This window comes from Puma concolor, chromosome C2, assembly GCF_028749965.1.
Source record: "Puma concolor isolate L17-30 chromosome C2, mPumCon1.1.hap2, whole genome shotgun sequence".
In the NCBI taxonomy this organism is placed as follows: Eukaryota; Metazoa; Chordata; class Mammalia; order Carnivora; family Felidae; genus Puma; species Puma concolor.
In genome coordinates, this window is record NC_141675.1 from 147706887 (window position 1) to 147731304 (window position 24418).

Consider the following 24418-nt stretch of genomic DNA (forward strand, 5'->3'; position numbering starts at 1 on the left):
GGAGTTAGATCTGTAAACAGCTAGGATCAGCACCTGGCACAGAGTGAACACTACACAAACAAAAATAACCCAGCAAACAGGCTCTGTGCCTACTCCCCCTTGGATGAGCAAAGAAGGCAATTTTCATTTCCGGAGTAGGCTGATCTTTAACTCAAAGAAACGGACACCTGCACTTGGCGTAAGACATGAACGCAATTCTCATTTTCATCACTGATCTGCCACGGCGGCTGGAGCTTCAGAAGCCCGAGGAGCAAAGAGGCAGTGGCACCTACCATCGATGTGGGAGACCGGAATGCTGACATCATCAGCCTCCTGCTTCGTCCCCGCGGCCTGCAGTGTGCTGGCTTCCTGGACAAAGTCAGATGCTTTGTCTGTGTAGGAATAGGGATTCGCCACCAACGTCAGTAAAACCTGGGTGTTGAAGAGCCAAGCAGAAAACACTTAGATGGTCACAAATGAAATGGAAAAAAAAAAGCCAAAAAAAAGTCACCAGTAATACAAAGGGAAGAGCTAAAATGTTAATAGTCCCCAATAAGAACAATTTTTATGCAAAGTTTCTTTTTAACTTTTTGTTACAGAATTAAAAAAAATTTCCTTTTGGTTTAAACCACTGCTTTGAATATTGCTCTAAGCACACCTCTATTCTCTTGGTGCAAAAACAAATCCCCAAAAGGAAATTACACGGTACACAGTAATAGAGGCCCATTTTACAGATTCTAAAACTGAGCAGATTCTGACATCTCAGCAGGAATTAGGAAGGAAGCCAGAAACACAGGGCTTCTGGCACTGGCACCGGTGCACCAAAAATGCCTTCGTCATGCTAAAGACCACATGGCATGTGTACTAACAGGCTCCTTCACACTGGAAATAGGTGCTTACGCGTTCCAAAAACTGAATCACGGTTTCTCTCTTCTCTTCCACGGTGTCATGTAAGTGCTCCAGCCATAGATCCAGCTCCTTCCAGGTGTGCTCAAACACCCCCGTGTCCCGAAGAATCTGTCGGGAAGCAGACCCGGGGCAGGGCGTCAGGACGGAGCCAGCGCCCCGTGGAGACAAAGCAGCACAGCACAGAGGGGGTCAAAGTCTCATCTGCAGTTTTACTCCAAAAGCCACTCTTTCACAACAGTGCTCCCAGACTTGAGGGAAACGAGGAAAAGAGACCATTCTGAGCTCTATTAAAGACCACATAGGGGCGCCTGGGTGGCGCAGTCGGTTAAGCGTCCGACTTCAGCCAGGTCACGATCTCGCAGTCCGTGAGTTCAAGCCCCGCGTCAGGCTCTGGGCTGATGGCTCGGGGCCTGGAGCCTGTTTCCGATTCTGTGTCTCCCTCTCTCTCTGCCCCTCCCCCGTTCATGCTCTGTCTCTCTCTGTCCCAAAAATAAAAAAAAAAAAAAAAAAAAAAAAAACGTTGAAAAAAAAAGACCACATAATCCTTCGTCTTGCTGCTTACTCCTTTCCTTCAACTCCTAAACAATAAAAAGATTAAAAAAAAAAACAAAACCCAGCTGCTGCTTCAGAGGCTGATTTTTATAGCTGGATTTTCACAACCAGGTAAACGAGCACGACTCAGCCCCTCACAGCCCCCAACCGTCAGCTTGCGTGACGTTCTCCAAGGTAACAAACCAGTCACGTCACGTCACCTCAGTGCGGCCCCCCGGAGCCTCAGACCCGGGACAAGAAGCAGCGGTGTTTCTAAGAGAGTGGAACGTGTTAAGAGGCAGGACCTTGAGCCAACACCATTAAATGATGCCCCCAAATGGCCTGGTGGCACAGACTCCCAAGGCACGAGCCCCAACAGCGCACCGAAGAGTGACCCGACTGTGCCAAGCCCGCCTACGTGCACTAAGCGAACACAAAATCAGGCCTGGGTCAAGTGCATGCCTACAGGGAAACGGCAGCTTGTAAAGGTCAAGGCTGAGATGTTCATGCTCTTCAAGCAGCTCAGGTGAGGAGGTTATATCAACGCTGCAAAGATAAAATCTCTGCACCCCCCCCCCCCCCACCAAACAATGAACGTGCAGTCTGTTGCATCTGTAGCACCCAAGACATTTGCTGGGTGGCGGAAACGAGATTTCCTACGGTGACGTCCAGACCGGGGGGCAGTAGCCCTATAGAGTGAGGATCGCGTGTGACAAAGAGAAGCTAACAGCCCAACTCCCCGTTCCCTTCCAGCGACTGTGAGGATACCTGTGCTGCGGGTGACGAAGGAGGTCAGAAAGGCTGAGCCCCTGGAGAAGGCGGAGTCTGGACAGGTGCGGAAAGGCACCGCCCATTCAACAGTTCCCCGGAGGGCCGGAAACCGGACACGTTACTGAGCCTACCATGTGCCGGGCCTGATCTACTGCTTGATCTCCCGTGCGCCCTCCTTTGCAACCCTACCGTTTCATCCTTCCCGTTCACCTGGGAAAACAACGTTCAGAGAGGCTGGGTCATCTGCCTAATGCCATCCAGGAAGAAGTAGGACCGGGACTCAAATCCAGGAACAAGACTTCAGAGCCCATGTTCTCCACTTCACCGTGCTGCCTTGGGAACGTAGCTAAGTTTAGACATGATAAATTAAAACTGCCTTAAAACCTCCGCGCTTTAAATTTACAGAAGCCCTGACGCTTCCTGAATTCGACAGCTGTTTACTAAGCACCTTCTGTAATGAAGACTGTGAAAACGCTTCCCAGAACTAGGAATGGGTAGGGAACGTTCACCTTTGTGATCAGAAGTTTGGTGGATGACTTGAGCTGTAGATGGCTACTGGTCACGAACATTTTCATCAGCAAGTAAAACACAGATCGTTCTCCTCCAATAATTTCTGCCTCTGGGCCTTCCTGGAGTTTGAACAGTAACAGATGATAAACATTACACAGGTCACGGATATACACGGAGCCCAGTATGGCTCCAGGCCTCTTATCTCGTTTTAACTACAACTCGGCAACACGGCTGGAATTTTACACGAGGAGGCTCAGAGGCCAGGTGCTCAACCAAAGCCTCAGCAGCAGCTGGGTAATTGTATTTGCTGCATTTCAGCAAGATGCAGGTGCCGACAGAGTCGATCCCTTATACGTAATTTAGCTTCTCACAAAGGCTTGTGAGCTTTGAACATACGTCTCAGAGTTCATGGAGCTCCAGATCCCCCGCCCAAATGCCACTGAGGCTGTGTTTGGCTGGCGTCCCTGCAGCCCCTGGCAATGAGGGTGACCCTGAACATGGGAAGTGCTGGTGTTCATAAAGCCCAGCAGACTTCATCTTATAAGCAGAAGGTGGGGCACAGAATATAAATTAATATTTTTTATACCAGTTCTTTCAAAGTTCAGAGGCCTCCCTCTGTTCACTTCCCAAATGAATCACCAGGATCCCACTGGCCCTGTTCAGCTGCGGTAAAAAACTCAATGGCTCCCCGGGCTGGTCATCTCTCTGGGGTCTGTGGCAATGGCCTCATGGTGGGTGCAGAGGTTGAGAGCAGGGCCGTGGGCAACACTGCCCACAGCCAACCCTGGATCCTCCAGTTATGGCCAGCACACTGCAAGGGTGTCCGTACTACTCTGTGCCCCGGCTGCCTCTTTAAGTGGTGGTAAAGGCATGGATGCACAGGGCACACGTGTCAACCCTCAACTACGATGCAGGTGAACCTCAGGAGAGGACCTGGGGGAACATGCACAGATGCCAGTGCTCCCACATTCTCACGCTTTTCTGGAAATGTGCCATGTAAAAATACCTACATACATTTCCATGCTACTGGTTCTATAAAATTTTAAAAAAACTTTTTTTTAAATTTTTTTTTTAACGTTTATTTATTTTTGAGACAGAGAGAGATAGAGCATGAACAGGGGAGGGGCAGAGAGAGAGGGAGACACAGAATCCGAAACAGGCTCCAGGCTCTGAGCTGTCAGCACAGAGCCCGACGCGGGGCTCGAACTCACGGACCGTGAGATCATGACCTGAGCCGAAGTCGGACGCTCAACCGACCAAGCCACCCAGGCGCCCCCCAAAAAAACTTTTTTTTAAATTTAGTTTTCAGAGAGAGAGAGAGAGAGAGAGAAGAAGAGAGAGAGAATGAGTGGGGGAAGGGCAGAGACAGAGAGGGAGACACAGAATCCGAAGCTGGCTCCAGGCTCTGAGCTGTCAGCACAGAGTCCCGTGTGGGGTTTGAACCCACAAACCGTGAGATCATAACCTGAGCCAAAGTCAGACACTTAACCGACTGAGCCACCCAGGCACTGTGGTTCCATAAAATTTTAAATAAGACCTAAATCGCTGAAAAAAAATCACCATCAGAGCTACTAAGAAACACACTTAGAAAATGCTTAATTTTGCCTGGTTATTTTTCCTCCTTGGATAGAAATGATAGAGTGTCCTGTGCCTAAACACACAGGTAAGTGTCTGCTGCAGCCTGAGTTGCCTTTATGAGTCAGCATTATATTCTCCAGAAGGTCCTAGAAGACATTGTGACAGGCAGAAAAAAATTCCAGCAATCTTTACTGGTTTTTGCACCAGCCTCGGTCCTCTCCCGGCTTGGTATCTATTTCCATCTCTGTCTTAAGTTCTTCCAGGATGAGGACAAAGGAAGAGGAGTTATTTTGTATTTCAAAACGTATCTATTTCCGAAAAGGTTTTAAAATGACAAACAAAATCGGGGCGCCTGGGTGGCTCAGTCCGTTGAGCGTCCGACTTCAGCTCAGGTCACGATCTCACGGTCCGTGAGTTCGAGCCCCGCGTCGGGCTCTGGGCTGATGGCTCAGAGCCTGGAGCCTGCTTCTGATTCTGTGTCTCCCTCTCCCTCTCTGCCCCTCCCCTGTTCATGCTCTCTCTGTCTCAAAAATACATAAACGTTAAAATGACAAACAAAATATAAAGTCATCAAGGTAAAACAAACAAAACAAAACCCCTCCCAATACCCACCAACAATATTGTTTCAGTAAGGACACACTCAACATCCTATTTTGCAAAAGCAAACAGACTCACAGGCCTCCTGGTTCATGAATCAGAACCTGGCCTCTGCTCTAGATGCGTCTAAGAGGGGAACCGTGCATGTCTTCTGGATAACCAACTGTCGGGTTCTGATCCAGTTAGACACTTCCAGGCCAAAACATGCCCGGGAGTTAGTTAACAGACGCAGAAGCTGTCCGCTTCCCACCTGTGCCTTTAACCACAAGAACTTGCTGGCGGGCAGCTCCAGAGCCACCTTCAGGATGTGCTGCTGCAGAATGGGAGGCACCTCCTCTCGAAGGCCCTGCTCGGAGATGACTCCTGTGGCAGAAAGAGGGAAACAGACCAGAAGTCACGCGCAGGGGGGCGCCCAACAAGGCCGCCCCTGGCCATGGGGGCCAGATAAGGAGCTCCAGCTGTAGAAATAAGAAGGGGGCTTGGGGGCTCTCTCCTCTCCTCTGCCCAGACGCGCCCCACCTGGCACAACCTCCCCTCCTGTGGTCTATCCAAATCTTCAGCAATAAGCCCTAACTCCACTTGCCCAGAACAGCCCCTCGGCCTGAAGTGACCTCTCCCTACAGCGTGAGGCCCACACCTCTCGCTGCCTCCCGGGTGCGGTCTCTCATTAACGTTGTCTCGAGCGAGAGGCGCCGCCTTGCTCCCCAGACCGCAGACGTTTTGTGAACAGACTGTGGCCACGCGAGCCCAAGACCGCGTCCTCATCCGCTGGCCTGATTTCTGGATTTCCCTTTGCTTGGGAATGACACAGTGCTAGTAAATTTCGTATTCTCACAGCAAAAAGAACCTTTCGCCTTCCAACGATTAAGAAGTTAATTACAACTTTTCAGTGGAACCATCCCAATAGCTTATATAAACCCCAGGAATGACGCTTCTGCAAGTTTTCCTCCGTGGGCCCAATTATGAAGTTATTAGACACACTTTTCCATCAAGGAAACGTGACCAGACAAGCGTAACGTTACTTTTACAAGATGTGGTTTGAACCTGACTCACTGGGTAAACCATGAGTAACTACGTCCAAAGTGCCTCTGCGGGAACGGGACATCCCTTCTAAGGGGCTCTCATTTCTGCACCCCTGCTCCTTTGAAGAGGGGCTTTAGCATTAATGCACACAATCTGATTTGTCACTTATCTAAGGCAGAAACCTCTGGCAGCCTGGCTTCTCCCTGCTGTGCCCACTGCTGCTAAATGTTCATCCGATATTTACTTAAGGACAACTGGCAATTTAAAAAACATTAGTACAAATAAAAATAACCAGTCAGGTGGATCGTGTGCACCAGCCAAACTGCCCACCGGCCTCCCCGGGCCTCAGCTCCGGGGGCTCAGCTCCGGTTCACGAGCGTTTCCTTCATCCCCGCTGGCAGAAAGAGCAGAGGGGCCCCCGCCGTCTCCTGAGACGCACCTTTCAGGAGCTTGCTGAAGTCAAAGTTGTACTGCAGGACCACGTGTGGGACCACCTTCTGGTACAGGCATATGACCTGGAGCAGAACAGCCTTCAGAAGAATGGTTTCCGCATCATCTGAACCAAGATAAAACACCTTAAATTAGGAAACACAGTTCGTCTCTGTCCTTAGTCAGCAGGTGGTATGCGGTCAACGGCCACAGGCAGAGGCTGCGGACAGATCCCTACAGAGTCTACGTGGGAAGAGTCAAGACTGTTCAAACAGACTGGGTGTAAGTCCTCTTTTGGGGGCTGTAACCTAGGACAGGTTAAAGCGACTGTCTCTCTGTGTGTCAGCGCCTTCGTGTGAACAACGGGGACTAAACAGGATATAAACAGAAGGTACAAAGCCCACTGCCCAGCAGGCCAACAGCAAGGTCTGAGTCAATGTGTCTCATTACTGGGGGGGGGGGGGGGGGGGGAGGAGGACCATGAAGCCCACCTCTGCCTGCACAGCCAAAGAGAGGCCCTCATGGAAAGGCCAGAGCACATGGTGCCCATCGCTCAAATCTTTAGAGAGTCAAGGTGCTTGTGTAAAGCCTGGGCACATTTGCAACAGATGCCTCCAAAGCCCCTGTAGGCCGGAGGGGTCCCTGGCTGCCTGTGTCACCTCTGTCTGCAAAGAGCAGGGCCCCACGCAGCCCTCACCGCACTGGGGAGCCACGCAGGCAGCAGGAGTCTGGATGCCCCTTTTCTTTCCTTTCTCATCATCCTGTTTTGTCTCCTGCTTTCGAAGTGACTGCCAGACCCACACGATGGTGTTCAGGTCTGGTAAGACCTGAAAGGGAAAAGACAGTCACGTTAAACAAGAGAGAGTCGCGGATGAAACGAGTCCACTAAGGAGAAGCTAAACACAAAGGGAGGACACGAGCACACGTGGTGTGAGTGTGTACGAGACGGGACGTGGGGGGAGGACGGGACGGCGCCCTCTGTGAGCTCTGCTTCGCGCTGTAATCCCCACGACTGTGTACAACAAGGACGTGGTTGAAAACACAAGCGCTGATAATTTTAACAAAGCTCCGAGGCCTCCTTCACCTGAGCCAAACACTAGAAATGAAGACACATGTCCGACGACCGGCCGGGGGCCGCGTCCATCATGACCTCGGCTCCTTTGGGGCAGGTACCCCGTCTGCAGATGACTGCCCTTCCTTACTCACCAGAACAGGCCTCCCAAGCCACCCCCTCGCCGTGGCCCTGGCCCTCGTGCGTGCGGCAGTGGGAGAGCACGTCAGCTTCTGGCGAGGAGCACCCCGACCCCTACGCTACGTTTCGTTTCACACCTGCCCTCTGTGCTCCCGGAGCTGCCTCTTCCACCTGGTGTGCTTACCTGTGACAGCTGTGAGGAAAGCCCCGGAAACTTCCCCGGAAAGGCCAAACCCACCTCCCGCGCCTACCTTGCTCAGGGCTTCTCTGAAGAGGCGCACGAACTCTTCTATCGCCGCGGCCGTGTACACGCCTGATTCCTGCCACGTCTCTTTCTTCAGGCAGTGCTCGATCGTTTTTAATGCTCTTTTCAAAATGACGGAAACAAGGGACAAGGCTGTGTGCTTCACTGATATGCTGTCCAACTGGGAAGAAAAAGAGCTAAATCCACACGTCTGTAGGCTGCACTGTGGACACAGACCTCCCAAGCCCCGGGTGTGGCTGGCTCTGGCCTCTCCGGGGGTCACTCCCAGGGAAGGCTGCGTGAGTTGGGACGCCGTGAGAAGAGGTGGCCTGGGGACCCTGCCCCCTTGACCTGCCACACATCTGACCTCAGCACCTGCTGAAGAGGTGGCTACTAGAGTCTGAGAGTTATTCTCAATTTTGTTTCACTGTGTTTGGTTAAGTCTTTTCCGACAGCCACTGACCTCATGTGGATTATCCACATCAAGAACGGCCACGATCTCACCAGCACCCACCCAGCCCCAACTAGCACTCACTGTCAGGCGCACAGGTGACAAGAAAAGGCACCACACACTTAGTAGGAAAAACCACCTCCAGGCTTGGGAAGCGTGCAGCCCCCAAACATGGGCTCAGGGACCTTCATAAGGACAGCCAGGAGACTTCCGAATCCTCCCTCGCTGCAGAGGTTGAACAGAATTCAAGAACCGGAGCGATCACCAGAACGAGGGTACCCCCGGGAGATGCCGTCTCAGGCCCGGCCCCGACCAACTCAGGCCCAGGGGCACCCCAGGGGCAGGGAAGGCTGGGGCGAGCCAGCTGGGCCACAGCAGAGTGAGGGGCAGGGAGACACAAAACGGCTACCCGATGGGCTTTCAGTTTAACAACTACAACGCCCCATTCCCTCGGCGTTCCAGCGAGCTGGGGGTTCATTTTGTACGTGTGCGGTATGCTAAAGTGGCACTGCATTAGACACATGCCTTTCAGCTGTTTCCCTGAAAGCCCCTTGAGATAAAACACTTTGTCTCCCCCACCAGGCAGATGGGCAAGCGAGCAGGGTCCCAATTTTGACTGTTATGATTTGGCAACCAGAACAAAAGGCCTTTCGTTCTGGCCTCCCTGCTCCTCGCCCACAGCCAGCACAAACCCTGGACAGGCATTGAAAATGCTGAGCCCCAGGGCACCTGGGTAGCTCAGCCGGTTAAGCATCTGACTTCTGATTTCAGCTCAGGTCCCGACCTCACGGTCATGGGATCAAGCCCCACAATGGGCTTCATGCTGAGTGTGGAACCTGCTTGGGACTCTCTCTCCCTCTCTCTCTGCCCTCCCCTGCTCACATGCTCTCCCTCTCTGTCTCAAAATAAACATTTTTAAAAACAATGCTGAGCTCGGCTGCATATCCTAGGGGGTCCTCACCACTCTGTGCTGACCGCCCCCTCACTGCCGGGGCCACCTCCTGCCTGTGCGGCCCACCCTGGCTGACCCTGGTCCCGCTGTGTCCACACAACAACCCAGCCTGCTGGAAGCGTGGGGACACCCGGCCTTCCCAGCTGAGTGTTGAGGAAGCTGGGTTTAGGAGGGGCTGGCAGGGCACGGGACCCACGTGTGCCGACAGCTCACAGCCGTTCGCTTGAGGCCACGGTGCTGTGGTGGGAGACACACGAGTCCCTGAGAAGGTGGCTTCTGGAGGGACTCAGGGACCGCCATCACGAATAATGATACGGAATTTCACTTCTCCGTGCACGTCCTGTCAAAATGCCCGACACAGCTCATCCTCAAAGTAAATGTTCCCCAGAAATCTCATTCACTTAAACCACAAGAGACAGGATTTGCCAGGCAAATTTCAGTCCTACCCCTTCCACAAACCCTGAGCTAACACTTTCATATGTGACACTGGGCTGTAGCCGAACACACTTCCCTTCCTCTGAGTCTAACAAGCTCTCACCCTCAGGCGAGCGCAGAGCCATGCAGGGGGCCATGGTCCTGGCTGTGCTGGAGCAGGAAGATCCCCTGGCCGGAACGTGCCTTGGGCTCCAGGGGCCCTTGTCCAGGTGAGTGGAAACATGGAAAGCCTGAGGCTCGCTGACAAAATACCAGCCGCTGAATCCAGGCAGGTGTTCTCAGAACAATCCCCAGCATGGCCAATGCAGTGAACAGAAAGTTCTAGAAGAAAGGTGACCACTTACATTTAATGCCTGGGTGAACATCGTCTTATTGCACACCAGGGGCACGGTGGTCACCATCACCATTGCCAGGAGCCGAGGCAAGGGGACGAACTCTCTGGTCTGAAAGGCCCGGGAAACGTCTGGCTGGGCTTCATAGATCTACAACAAAGAGACGAGAGCATGAGCTGCTACAGGTTCCGTTGCAAACCAGGCCAACTGTAGGCACCCCACAGCGAAGCCAGTCCAATGCAGCAGTCCTAGTGACGGAAGTCCGGGGACTTCCAAGGAACAGGCTCCGGACGGTCAACCCCGTCCGGACTAGTAGACGGTCAACTCTACTAGTCAGAGAAAAGTCAGCTCACGAGCCTGCATGCTAGCAGGGCCGTGACCTTCAAAGCAGAGCTCTGCCTGCGGCCTGGGAGCCTCTTAAAACCTCTGATGGTGACAAAGTCACCGCTGGAAGTAACAATCGCGCTACTCACCGGCTGTGGCACCTGACACACTGTGTCATCTTTTTAACACTTCATGACCACCCTTTAGGGTAGAGACCTTGGACACTAACAGTAAAAAGCGTTCGTGGATGACAAAGCTGGATCTCAGTAAGATCCCATAACTTCACCCGGGGGCACCCGGCTAGGAAGCAGTGACACGAGGGCTCGCACCCAGGCCGGCAAAGGCTGCACACCTGCCCCCCCCACCCCTCCCCAGGGAGGGCGGAACCAGAGCAGCCCCCAGCGGGGGTGGGGGTGGCCACGGGCCGCCCCCCCAGCCAACGTAAGGGGCAAATGGCCTCCTTCTCGCCCCAAGATCTACGTGGGGACCGCACGCGTTCAAGGAGAACGAAGCCAGCGTGGGTGAGAGCTTGTCTGGCAGATAACCCGCGCCTGCCTAGTGGAGGCACGACACTGCAACCCTCGCTATTTCACCACCAGACCACGAGTCGGACAGCGCGCCCCGAGCCAGGCAGCGCTGCGAAAGAACGTGCAGCAGGCACGTCCGCGGCGGCGGGTGAAGGAGGGCGGACTCTGATCAGGAGGACATTCGCATGCCGGCACCCAGACAGACACAGCATCGTTTCACAGCGTGTCCTATGTCGTTGTAAGTACTTAAGACGGCGGTCTTTAAACATGGTTCTCCATTTCACACCTTTCGCTCACGTCAGCCTCAATGTGCCAAAATTCACCGAGATCTCCCTCTAAGCAAAATCTGGACGAAGGAGACGCATTTGTCTTAACAGATGCAAAAGGCGTCCACCTTGAAGTTCTGCTCAGCGAAGAGCAGGATGTCCTCAGAGGACCGGGACGCCAGCCCGACGTGAGCTGACGTCGCCCCTGCAGAATGGCTGGACGAGTTCTCCATCCTTCCTGCAGTCCGTCAGCTCATCACTCCCCCTCTCCCGGCCCCTGACACAGGCCAGAGCCCCGGGGGTTTCACCTTGTTCAGTAGTTTGATGTTATTTGACCAAGTGGACTTCGCTCTGGGCAGAAAGGAAAATGTTACTTCCTTGAAGTACTTGTTCAGCAAGTCCGGGCACACTTTGAGGATGTTCACCACCAGCTCGGCCACCAGCTCGTCGTCTGCTGCAGTTTTCAAACCCAACAGGAAGTGCAGGAGGGTCAGGTTCCCGCCTCTGCCATTGAGAGAGAGACAAGGGTCGGCAAGGAATTTCCACAGCACACTGAGATAATTCATAATTCATGATTCATTCATAATAATCTCAGAATAAAAACAAGCCTCTATTCAAAATAAATAAACTTAAACTGAGAGCTCAGGGTCAGAACGGCAGCTCCTCGAAATCGCCCTCAGGAAACACAGTTGAAACAGGGCGACCGGCAAATTTCACCTTTGAATTTCCCTCGTGACACTAAGTGGGGTGTTTTCATGGCCTGCGGGGTTCCAGCTCCTCAAGAAAGGGCTTGAATCTCTCTCCTCTATTTCTGAGTACCTGAAAAAGTCTCTCCTTTCCTGTCTCCAACCTCTCCTTCCCTCCCTTGAGTTCCATCTGACTTTTATTTTATTTATTTGGGGGGCGGGGGGTAGGGGCAGAAGGGAGAGAGAGTCCCAAGTAGGCTCTATGCTGAGCACGGGGCTAACACGGGGCTTGATCCCACGACCCTGAGATCATGACCTGAGCTGAAATCAAGGGTCTGACACTCAACAGACTGAGCCACCCAGGCACTCCTCCGTTTGACTTTTAAAGAGAAGGAAGAAACCCACTCTCTGTCTCCACCCTGGCCACCTACCAGTCTACCCAGAAGTCAAGGCTAACGTAAAGAAAGGGCCAAACCCGCAGGGAGGAATCCACTCCCCTAATTTCCCCGTGGGATTTTCCTGACCTCTTTCCTCCAACCGCACACGAAAAGGCATGTATGTAAATAAACATACGTGTAAGCATTAGGTATAAAAAAACAGAGAATGCATTTAACTTTTGAAAAGACTTTCACGTGAAGGGCGAATGAACTGCCCCACAGTCCACAGTGCCATAAATTATTTCTAAAACTCGACAAAATGGCTCCAAGTCTTTCCACAGGTTTTCTGCCTCCTCCGTTTCTAACATATTTCAAATTCCTATGCCTTCACTGAGCTGCTGCAAGAAGCTAACGTAGAAAAAAAAAATCTACTGTATGAAAATACTCAAAACTTGTCCCTAAGTGAGCAGTTTTCAAAAGATCATAAAAATAAGAATCAGGAAAACCTGTAGACATTAAACCGTGCATAAAGGAAGGAGCTAGCCCAGGATCTAGACAGCCAAGCCCACGGTACTCTAGGGTTACCCCCAGATCCTTCTAAGGGAGGATGACTTTTCAGAGCTGCCTGTTCCTGGGAAGTCACCAAATCCAAAACATCTCAGAATGTATCACTAGCATGCCACATTGACGGCTTCCAGAATTCTCACTGTTCTGTGTCCCCTTGTGAATTGACTAAAATTAAGATGCATTATGACAGCTTCACCTATAATAAAACATTTTTCAAAAACTGAATTAGAGTGGAATTTTGATCAGAAAGCTATCTTTTCAAAAACTTAAAATTCTTGGGGCGCCTGGGGTGACTCAGTCGGTTGAGCAATCAACCCTTGGTTTCAGCTCAGGTCATGATCTCCTGGTCTCGCGGGTTTGAGGCCCGACTGGGCTCTGTACTGACGGTGTGGAGCCTGCTTAGGAGTCTGTCTGTCTGTCTGTCTGTCTGTCTCTCTCTCTCTGCCCCTCCTCTGCTCGTGCTCTGTCTCTATTCAAAATAAATAAACTTAAAAAAAAAAAGTTTAAAATTCCTAATATGAAAATTTCACGAACAAAACAGTTTTTGCTGTCAAACAAACACGCTGAATACTACAAAGTGCACTAAAAATACTATAAACATCCACGTTATTTTAACGGACAATGCAATAAAGTAACATATTTCCACAGCGTACAACGTGGGCCGGGCACTGCTCTAGGCACTTCCCACGCTCTACTTCCCCCTGAAGTGGATGCCAACTTTATTTCCATTTTACAGATGAGGCAACAGAGGCAGAGCGTAGTAGGACTTGTCAAGGTCTCAGAGCTGACCCCAGAATTTGTTCTCTCAACCTCCACACCAGGGGTTGGCAAACTGTGGCCCACTATCTATCTTTGTCAATAAAGCTTTATCGGAACACAGTTACACCCATTTGTTTATGTCCATGTCTGCTCCGGCACTACAAGGTCACAGCTGAGAGGTCACAATACAGACCGCACACCACACCTCCAATACTTACTTCTTCCCTTAGAGAAGAAGTTTACCAACTGTAATGCCTGGCTTTCACACACCCACTGGGTGCCCGGCACTGTCCTAGACACTGGGGATCCCAAACAGACCAGCCTCTGTTCACATTGGTTCTCATCTATCACATAATGACCAAGCAAATAAATAAATGTGCAAGGTGGTGGTAAGTCATAGTCAAGAGCAAGGCAAAAGGACAGGGACAGTGGAAGGGCTATTTCAGAAAAGGGCTGCTGGGGAAGGCCTCCTGGATATGGTGACATGTGCACAGACACCTGAATGGAGGGAGGGAGGGAGTAAGCTTCACCTCCGCTGGGGAACCGCACATGTCAATTTTCTCAAAACTTTCCATTAACGCCCCACAAACAAAATTCCCTTCCTCTCCCCTAAGCGCAAACATTTGTCTTTTGTCCCTGGCTTCAAAAACTGACATAAACCACAGCTTATTCGAACAGACCCACACCCACAAGCTGATTCAAATACACTCATCAAACGACCTATTTTATGGGTCTTACTTACTTAGGGGGAAAAAAATGTGTTTTAAGCATGGTGTTACATCATATTAGATGATAAAAGTCTGCTGTTACATGTTACCAGGAAGGTGAGCTTGTTTTCCCTGATGACAGCAAAGTTATACTATCGCTGAAACAAAGTTGAAAGAAAAAGAAATAATGTGGCAAATTAAGTCATAATAATCTCAGAATCAAAACAAGTCACAAGCAGGGAGAAAAATTTCCACGGTGTTCTCCCATTCTGAAGGAATCAGTCATTTCCTAACTGGTAGAAACTAAACCAAACCATCCAGATCCTTATGATAAAAGCGCCACAGAAGTAAAATAAAAAAATTTTTAAAAATGAGGGTATTCACAATGAACAGAAAATATACCTAATATTTTTGCCGTCAGGGGGGAAGAAAAGCAGGTTGATAAATCTAACATTAGAGTATTTTGGTTATTAAAAATAGTAACATGGATATGTGTTTACCATTAGACTAAAAGAAAATCTAAAAGAATATCATCTAAACCATCAGGTAGGGACTTTCTGTTTCCTTACTGATGAAACATTGCCATAAGTGTGCAACATGAAACAAATTTTGAAAACCTAGCACATCAACAGCTTTGAGGAGAAGAAGGACTATTTAGCTGTTATGAGGACAGACTTGGAACCAAATTCCCTGGGTTTAAAGTTTATTTTGGGAGAGAAAGAAAGAGAGAGAGAGAGAAGAAGGTGGTGGTAATGGTGGTGGTGGAGGAGGAGGAGGGGGAGGAAGGCAGAGAGAGAGAGGGAGGGAGGGAGAGAACCCCAAGCAGGCTCAGCACTGTTAGCTCAGTGCACAACATGGGGCTCGGTCCCCTGTGAGATCATGACTGAGCTGAAATCAAGTGTCAGTCAGCCAGGGGCCCCCAGATTCCCTGGGTGTAAACCCTAACTCTGACACACGCTGAGTGACCCAACTTCTCTGTGCCCATTTCCCTCACCTGCAAAACTGGGAGAGCGGTGGCTCCCGCCTCCGGCCTGTGTGGAGGCCTGCGAAGGGGCCTACCCTCTCTGGCAAGGTGGCCGTAAGACTTTCCTCGGACCCAGCCGACGCCACAGTCTCGAGTGAAACCCGCAGCACCCCCCTGGGTGAGACACCTCCTACTGGGGGCCTAAGTCAGCGGCTACCCTGAGCCCTGTGCCCTAAGGGCACGTGATGAGCAGGGAGTCTCTGGGCTTCCAAATGTTCATCCCTGTAACGAGTGAGGTCATGTCTAAAATTCTAGTTGTAAACCACCACAATTCCGTTGTTCTACAGACTTCCGCTGGAAGTCATGTACGTGACGGAACACAGGCCCGCGCTTCTCAAATGTGCCACTTTACCTGCCGATGGTACCGAAAGATGCGTCGTAAAAATTAATCCCATGCTTGAGCGAACAGCAAAGATCCATCAGGAAGGTGTGAACAAGCTCCCTCACCAGGATCTTCCCTGCGTCCTCAGAAGAAGTCTACAAGAGTTTTTTAACATTCAATGAAAATCTGAAGTTCATGAGCCTCGGTAACATCTACAGAGTAAAAACTGGGCGATACCACGTGCCTGATGATGACTTAGAAAACATCTTACATGCTTGGTATCATTAAAAAAAAAACCCCAAAGAACAGAAACACCAATCAAGACAAGACAAAAATACTCTCATATGTGGAATATAAAAAGAATAAACTGAGTATTAAAAAAAAAAAAAAAAAGCTCATAGATACAGAGAAGAGACTGGTGGTTGCCAGAGGTAGAGGTTGGGGGGAGTGGAAAAAAATGGGTGAACTGTTTTTGTTTTAGTTTAAATAAGCTGAATTTAAAAAGAAAATATTTATTTTTAACATTGAACAAACGGAGTTGCTGGAACAAGAAACAACAGATAAGGGGACACTTTAAGTCATGTCTCATTGTTTCCAAGCACTCCACAGTAAGGGTTCTCATTTAATTTTTACGGCAGGCCTATGAGTCTGGCAGGGTAGAGATGATTACACCATTTTATGTAAGGGCAAACCATGGATCACATAGTGGAACTCCCCACTGCGTTAGCAAATATGGAGCAGATCAGTATCCGTACCCCCAACATTAAAGAATCTCTCTTGGGGCACCTGGGTGGTTCAGTGAGGTAAGCATCTGACTTTGGCTCAGGTCAAGATCTCACGGTTTGTGGGTGTGAGCCCCACATCGGGCTCTGTGCTGACAGCTCAGAGCCTGGAGCCTGCTTTGGATTCTGTGTCTCCCTCTCTCTCTGACCCTTCCTCCACTTACACAAGCAAGTGCACGTGCTCTCTGTCTCTCAGAAATAAGTTAAAAAAAAAAAAATAGAGTCTCTCTTTACAGCATACACTTCAATTAGAAAATCATTTTCCTAAGCTTCTATTTGCTTTTGCGTTGTGATTGATACTGTGATATAAGAAATAAATACATGGCACAAAAACAGACACACAGACCAATGGAATAGAATAGAAACCCCAGAACTAGACCCACAAAAGTATGGCCAACTCATCTCTGACAAAGCAGGAAAGAATATCCAACGGAAAAAAAGTCTCTTTAACAAATGGTGCTGGGAGAACTGGACAGCAACATGCAGAAGAATGAAACTAGACCACTTTCTTACACCATTCACAAAAATAAACTCAAAATGGATAAAGGACCTGAATGTGAGACAGGAAACCATCAAAACACTAGAGGAGAAAGCAGGAAAAGACCTCTCTGACCTCAGCCGCAGCAATTTCTTACTTGACACATCTCCAAAGGCAAGGGAATTAAAAGCAAAAATGAACTATTGGAATCTCGTGAAGATAAAAAGCTTCTGCACAACAAAGGAAACACTCAACAAAACTAAAAGGCAACCGACGGAATGGGAAAAGGTATTTGCAAATGACATATCAGACAAAGGGCTAGTATCCAAAATCTATAAAGAGCTCACCAAACTCCACACCCAAAAAACAAATAATCCAGTGAAGAAATGGGCAGAAAACATGAATAGACACTTCTCTAAAGAAGACATCCAGATGGCCAACAGGCACATGAAAAGATGCTCAACATCGCTCTTCATCAGGGAAATACAAATCAAAGCCACACTGAGATACCACCTCATGCCAGTCAGAGTGGCTAAGATGAACAAATCAGGAGACTATAGATGCTGGAGAGGATGTGGAGAAACGGGAACCCTCTTGCACTGTTGGTGGGAATGCAAACTGGTGCAGCCACTCTGGAGAACAGTGTGAAGGTTCCTCAAAAAATTAAAAATAGACTTACCCTATGACCCAGCAGTAGCACTGCTAGGAATTTACCCAAGGGATACAGGAGTACTGATGCATAGGGGCACTGTACCCCAATGGTTATAGCAGCCCTTTCAACAATAGCCAAATGATGGAAAGAGCCTAAATGTCCATCAACTGATGAATGGATAAAGAAACTGTGGTTTATATACACAATGGAGTACTACGTGGCAATGAGAAAGAATGAAATATGGCCCTTTGTAGCAACATGGATGGAACTGGAGAGTGTGATGCTAAGTGAAATAAGCCATACAGAGAAAGACAGATACCATATGTTTTCACTCTTATGTGGATCCTGAGAAACTTAACAGAAACCCATGGGGGAGGGGAAGGAAAAAAAAATAGAGGTTAGAATGGGAGAGAGCCAAAGCATAAGAGACTCTTAAAAACTGAGAACAAACTGAGGGTTGATGGGGGGTGGGAGGGAGGGGAGGGTGGGTGATGGGCATTGAAGAGGGCATCTTTTGGGATGAGCACTGGGTGTTGTATGGAAACCAATTTGACAATAAATTTCCTATATTAAAAAAAAAAAAAGAAAGAAATACAGCTGACCTTTGAACAACACAGGTTTGAACTGCACAGATCTGCTTATGAGTACTTTTTTTCCCATGAATGCAGTACAGTACTATAAATGTATTCTCTTATGGTTTCCTTAATAACATTTACTTTTCTCCAGCTTATGTTATTGTAAGGATACAGTTTACAATACATATGACATACAAAATATGTGTTCATTGACTGTTTTTGCTACGCGTAAGTCTTTGTCAACAGTAGGCTACTAGTAGAGTTAAAAAAAATTTTTTTTCTTAATGTTTATTTATTTTGAGAGACAGAAAGACAGCGAGCAGGGGAGTGGCAGAGAGAGAGGGGGAGACGCAGGCTCCAAAGTAGGCTCCAGGTTTCTGAACTATCAGCACAGAGCCCGACACCGGGCTCAAACCCACCAACTGTGAGATCATAACCTGAGCTGAAGTCGAATGCTTAACTGACTGAGTCACCCAGGCACCCCAAGTGTTTTTTTCTTTTTTAATGTTTATTTATTTATTTTTTGAGAGAGAGACAGAGACAGAGAGAGGGGGAGACTGAATATCCCAAGCAGCCTCTGCACTATCAGCAGAGTCCGAAGCAGGGCTCGAACTCATGAACACCAGATCATAACCAAGCTGAAATCAAGAGTTGGGTGCTTAACTACTGAGCCATCCAGGTGCCCCAGTAGTTAAGATTCTGGGGAGTTAAAAGTTATACACGGATTTTGACTGCATGGGGGTCGGCCCTCCCAGCCCCTGCATAGTTCAGGGGTCAACTGTATTTGGTCTTCAACCCCAGCTCCTGGCGGAGAGCCCCTAGAACCCCAGTAATTTCTTGTGTGATGGGGGTAACACCAATTCTCACACAGGGCTCCAAAATCCCCTGGAATGTTCTATGTGGTAGGAACATTTTTTATTCTAATGAGGCAACTCTTAACAGGCTCCTGGACAGCTTCTGGCTGGACACCAGAATGTAACCAGTAGTGAGAAGCATTACTGACCTCCCTGAATTTGAATGTCCTCACCTATAAAGCAGACACATTAAAAAAAAAAGATTAAAAAATACTCTTAAGAGGGGCAAGTTTAAACCTGTAGTTTTAAACAAGCTTAAGAATGACTTAATTTCTCTTGGTCTTTTGAATAAAATTCCACATTTGGGAGTGTTTTTATTAAGCCCCCGAGGCTTCCTGATAATAGGGCATACAAAACATGTTCAAAACAAGAGGACATAGGCCAGTCACAAAGATAAAAGGACGTAAAACACAGGGCTCTTGAGAGGTAAATTACTATAAAGTTCACAGGAAGGCTGAGCCTTCACTACTCTGGCCAAGTCCATGTTCCGAAACACCCTGAAGAAAATCAAAATGAGGATGAAAATGTACACTGGCCTTGGGTCAACTTGAAAGCAACTGTTCTAATTCAACGTTTGAGGAACTATTACAAAATAAATTACACATGTCAGTAGGTGAGGAAATTGGGGTTTTCCTAGACACTTGGAAGTAAAAGCAACGGGCCTTGAAACTCTAAGAGCTGGTATGAACAGGATGGAAAGAAGGAAAAGAAGAGGTAAATGAGAGGAGGAGAGAGCCTGGGTCAATACTATGCGTCTACTGGGCAAGCCCAGCAGGGAAAACCAGCATGTCGCTCAGCTAAAAGGAGTAACGGTTTTCCCTTCAAGGGAGAAAAAAAAGTCTAATGTCAAAATACCTCAGAGAATAGAAACAATCTTATAAAAAAAAAAACAAAAAACCAAAACTTTAAAAAGATCATATTTCATCTAAGCGGAGAATCAATATAACCACGAGCCAAGAGATACAGATCGAACGGAGGGACTTTAGGGGGTACGTTCCCCAGTCTCCAGCTGTGAGGCTCACACACTAACAGTGAGGTCAACTCAAACTCAACAGGACTGTACCTTGCCATGTTCCAGGTTCACGTCAACAATCCCATTCCAGCTGTAGAGAGCTGCTATATGGTTCAACAACTGCCCCGTAAAGAAACGCACCTTCTGGGTTTTTGTGATATTTTTATTGTGAACTACCTGAAAACAATAAAACAGATGCATTTCAAGGAGCTCGATTTTCACAACAGTGTGTGTTGTTTTTCATCATTACCAAAATCCTGTGGGCCCACGGCAAAATATTTGACCAGAAAAAGGAAAAACATAAAGAGAAAAACAAAATTCATCGGTATCTGAACCGTCCTAGGATAAGTTAGCATCTGGTATACTTCCTTTCATCCCTCCACCCCGCAACACAGAAGATGTATGTGTATCACTGTTGTGTTTTGTTTTGTTTTTGTCTCTGTGAGATTATATATAGTTTTCTGCCTACTTTTAAATAGTATGAACTTTTCCCACATTATTAAAAACTCCTTTAGAACACCATTTTGGAAGGCTATCATTCTAGCGACCATAATTTATGTCACCGTTCCCCGGGGGGTGCAAAGCGAGGTTGTTTGCACTCTATCGTCTGCTTCCTTGCGCCGAGTCCTGCCTGCGTCCCTGATCATGCACTCGGAATTGTGGCACAAGGCCTCAGCTCCCCTCAAACCCACTCCTGCTGCCTCCCAGGGTGTCCTGGGTGGTTCTGAGGTTCCCAAGTCTGGGAACATGTTGAAGACCTCTAACGCACACCGCCAGACCTGCTAGAACACTGCCTCCACGAAAGCACCCGACTCAAAGGTACTTTTGCCAGCACCGAACGGCATTGTTTTAAAAGGTCAGTGCCAATTTGGTTGGTGAAAAAAACCTGTACCTCATGACCTGTGTTACTTTAAATCAGGGCTTCTCAGCACCACTGACATTCTGGCCCAAATAACTGCTGCAGGGGACGGACCTGTGCGGGCAGGACGCTGGGCCTGGTCTCTACCCACTGGGTGCCAGTTGTTACTTCTCCGGTTATGACAACCAGAAATGTTTCCAACACTGCCAAATGTCTACAGTGGAGGGGGCAAAACCACCCCCAGCTGAGAACCACAGTTTTAAATACTATACTAATCAGCCATTTTTATATGGACTGCCAGTTCATGGCTTTTAACGACTTTTCGTGTTGGCAGAGTCATAGAGTTTTTCTAACTGAGCGTTTAAGTTGCTTCTGTATTAAAGTCAGTGATTCGTTCAACCAGTTTTAAAGTTTCTACAAGATGCTTGTAAAAGGCAGAATATATAAGGCGATACAAAGTCACATTCTGCCGGGTGTGTAAATGAAAACAGCCATAACTTACGGCTCCCAATTATCCCTGTGGCTCCCCGTGAAAGGGCGAGCAACAGCGTGTCTCCTGGGGTGATAAAACTGCAGCCCGAAGGAACAGTTTGCCATCCCACAGCCTGTGCGCCCTAAGACACTGTAGCTCTAGGGTCCTGTCACACCCTGGAGAAGACAAACCACAGAACAACACTGAGTACCAAACACGTACCTTTGTTTTCAGCGTGGATAACAAAATATTGACGGTAGAAATCCTGTCTTCCTTTATGCCCGAGCTAAAAATGCAAGGAATAAATTCTGAAAGGAAAAGGTTCAAAGCATTAAACTCAAAAATATTTTGAACACGAGAGCAGATGAGAGAACAAATTACTTCATAAAGTGGCACAGCAAACAATGCCATTCGCTCCCTTTTTTATTTTTTGAAGGTTTTGTCATTTTCGATTACACATGTTCACAGTAGGAATAAACCACTTCATGACATGGGAAATCAATATCTAAAGGTAAAACAATAACAGAGCCATTAAAGAGGTTCAGTAGTTCTGTTTTACTGTCCTTCATACTGACTATTTGACAGAGAATGTACGTACAATTTTGCTGAATTTCTCTCTTTGCTTAGATTTGCTGATACCTATATCTTTATATATGTTTTTTTAGTGAGAGGGCTAGCAGGGAGAGGGGCAGAGGGAATGAGGGAAAGAGAATCTTAAGGAGACCCCATGCTCAGCACGGAGCCAGATATAGAACTCGATCCGTCTTCAACGGAGACGAAATCAAGAGTCGGACACTCAACCGACTGAGCCACCCAGGCGCCCCCAGATTTATATTTTAAATCATTTTATTAACTGTGGTAGAATTTGGGATGATGTGTTTGCTTTCTTTTCATGCTTTTGATCTCCAAGGAATCAGCTACCACAGCTCGATGCCGTATCATGACTAACGTAATGGTGACACTGGGCAGAAACATCAAAGCAATTAGAATTTTGCTTGCTCCAGAGGTGCTCAAAGGGCACACACATATTTTCTACAAAGGAAATTCATTCTGAAAAGAAGAAAAATCAGAAAATACCAAACAAACCAAAAGGATGAAATCTGAAAGCAAACATAATTCCACTACCCAGAGGTAACTAGTAACCGCTAACCTTCTGCTATATCCATATTCCGTTAAATGTATTTTTCAGTAAAATGGGATACTCGAGTTTTATAACTGAGTCTACACCCAATCATATGTTGTTTAAAAGGCTGACATCGGGAAGCATATTTCTACGTCATTTCTAACAGCTGCGTTCCACCTTACGATTAGTCCTGTTTGTGCAATCAATCCCTTGATGGTGAACAGTTAGGAGGAGTCCAATTTTCAGCGAACATGAAAAAATTATCCACTAAGAAAACCTCTACTCACATCCTTAATTCTACCCTTAGGATAAATGGCCAGACCTGGAATGGCTGCTGGATCACACATTTTTAAAGTTTCGACGCATTTTTCAAGTTTTGCAAAGCGCCCTGCAAAAACATTAACTGAAGTACAACCCTGCCCCATCAGCAGCGCACATGAGTAACCCCAAACCGCTGTCCTTTAATAAAGGCCGGACGGCGCAGACGACCACTGGAATTCGGAAGAACCCTAGCCCTGGCAGCAGCAGCAGCAGACCTCACACAGGAGCGGCCACAGCAGTTAAGGCCTGTCTGTTGCACCGTGCAACGAAGGGGTCTCCTCCGTGGCACCGCCTCCCCCATCAATGGGGCTACCTGCGCGGACCAGGGCTGACACCGTATGGAGTGACCAGCACCCACCACCCTGTTCTTAAACGGTCGCTGGCTGTTGTCCAGAGAGAGCTCGGGGCTCCTACCCTGGGGGAGGTGAGAGAAGGACTGGAGACTCGGCCACCCCGGGCCACAGGAACCGTGCTGTTCCTCTGACTCCCAGAGCTCTGGCAAGGACGTGGAACCTGCGCACAGAGCCTGGTATCACACCGAACACCTGCTACGTGCGAAGTGCCTTCTAGTGCCATCGTTCTCCGTCTTACTCAATCTCTCGATGAGAAGCAAGCGGCCCGAACAGGCTCTCGGCCACAGCCACCAGAAGGTGGTCCAGCTAGACTTCTCTGAAGCTCCATTACCGATATTCTGGTAACACTCAGCAAGGCCACCGAAGTAACTAAACTTTAGTTTTCCGAAGCCAATTACTAAGGAGGGCCGGGCAGCCAGGGCTACGTATCTGTGCATGTTCTGGAGCCACAGAGCCTCCTTTGTTCGTACGGGTCTCTCAAGTTTGCATCTCTCCTTTGTCAGCACATCGCCCAGCATTCCAGGTAGCATGACAGGAATGCCTCTGTCGGTGCTCACGAGCGACATCAAAAACGCACCGACCGCGGCTTTGCCGCACACGCGTCCTCCATTCTAGTGTGTGCAGCGGCCATAAAGGCTGCAGACTGCTCAACCTGGAAAAATGTTCTGCAGCAGATCTTCCAAAACACAATCACCACCAGGCTTTGCTACGAGACAAAGAGGCGCACCTACCTTTCAACTCCAGCACCTGTGCTATCGTGCTGTCATCACCGGCGATCAGAAAGGAGAGGGCGAACTGAATGTAGGCCAGCCGGACGTCGTGCACACCCTGGAGGGGCGAAGGAGACCACGTGTCACGTGCAGGAAGCAGGGACTTGGCGGCACGCACGCCCCTCCTGTCCCAATGGCACAGAGGCCTTGGGGCTTGTGCCGTCAGAAGGCTCAAAGGCTAAAACAATGGTCATGTCTCTATGGGAACATGGAACCTTCTCTCTGCTCTTCTCCCTCAATCTTCTGCTCTACTTTTCCTTGTCTTTCAAGCTGTTTTTAAATAGAAAAGAATGGGTAGGGCACCTGGGTGGCTCAGTCGGTTAAGCGTCTGATTTCAGCTCAGGTCGTGATCTCACAGGTTGTGAATTTGAGTCCCACGTCAGGCTCTGTGCTGACAGCTTAGAGCCTGGAGCCTGCTTCGAATTCTGCATCTCCCATCTCTCTCTGCTCCTCCCCAGCTCACACGCTGTCTCTCTCTCAAAAAATAAAGATCAAAAAAAAAATCTTTTTTAATAAAAAAAAATCAAAAAAAAAAAAAGAGAAGCATGGGTAAAGTTTGGCTGAGTCCCCTTCCCGGTCATAACGTAAACATTTTGGGTGTCTGGACCACTTTGGTATGGAGCAGAAGATTCCCAGCCTGTCCAGACACCATCTACTTCACTTGCCAATGAAATA

The 24418-nt window shown here is 48.6% G+C and overlaps 1 protein-coding gene across 3 annotated transcripts in view; it reads right to left on the bottom strand.

The window, feature by feature from the left end:
* Positions 1 to 24418, bottom strand: part of URB1 (URB1 ribosome biogenesis factor) — an 82173-nt gene that overhangs the window by 47618 nt on the left and 10137 nt on the right. For all 3 annotated transcript variants that reach the window (XR_015240418.1, XM_086675853.1, XM_086675852.1), the window contains exons 5-17: positions 23705 to 23801; positions 21399 to 21484; positions 19897 to 20022; positions 15523 to 15647; positions 11359 to 11554; positions 9946 to 10083; positions 7771 to 7944; positions 7025 to 7154; positions 6338 to 6454; positions 5126 to 5238; positions 2700 to 2819; positions 880 to 996; positions 273 to 411 (exon numbers count right to left, since the gene is read on the bottom strand). Coding sequence is in view for 2 of the 3 variants with exons in the window: in XM_086675853.1 (XP_086531979.1) it covers positions 273 to 411; positions 880 to 996; positions 2700 to 2819; positions 5126 to 5238; positions 6338 to 6454; positions 7025 to 7154; positions 7771 to 7944; positions 9946 to 10083; positions 11359 to 11554; positions 15523 to 15647; positions 19897 to 20022; positions 21399 to 21484; positions 23705 to 23801 (1678 nt within the window). In the remaining variant the exon portion in view is untranslated. The remainder of the gene's footprint in view (positions 1 to 272; positions 412 to 879; positions 997 to 2699; positions 2820 to 5125; positions 5239 to 6337; positions 6455 to 7024; positions 7155 to 7770; positions 7945 to 9945; positions 10084 to 11358; positions 11555 to 15522; positions 15648 to 19896; positions 20023 to 21398; positions 21485 to 23704; positions 23802 to 24418) is intronic.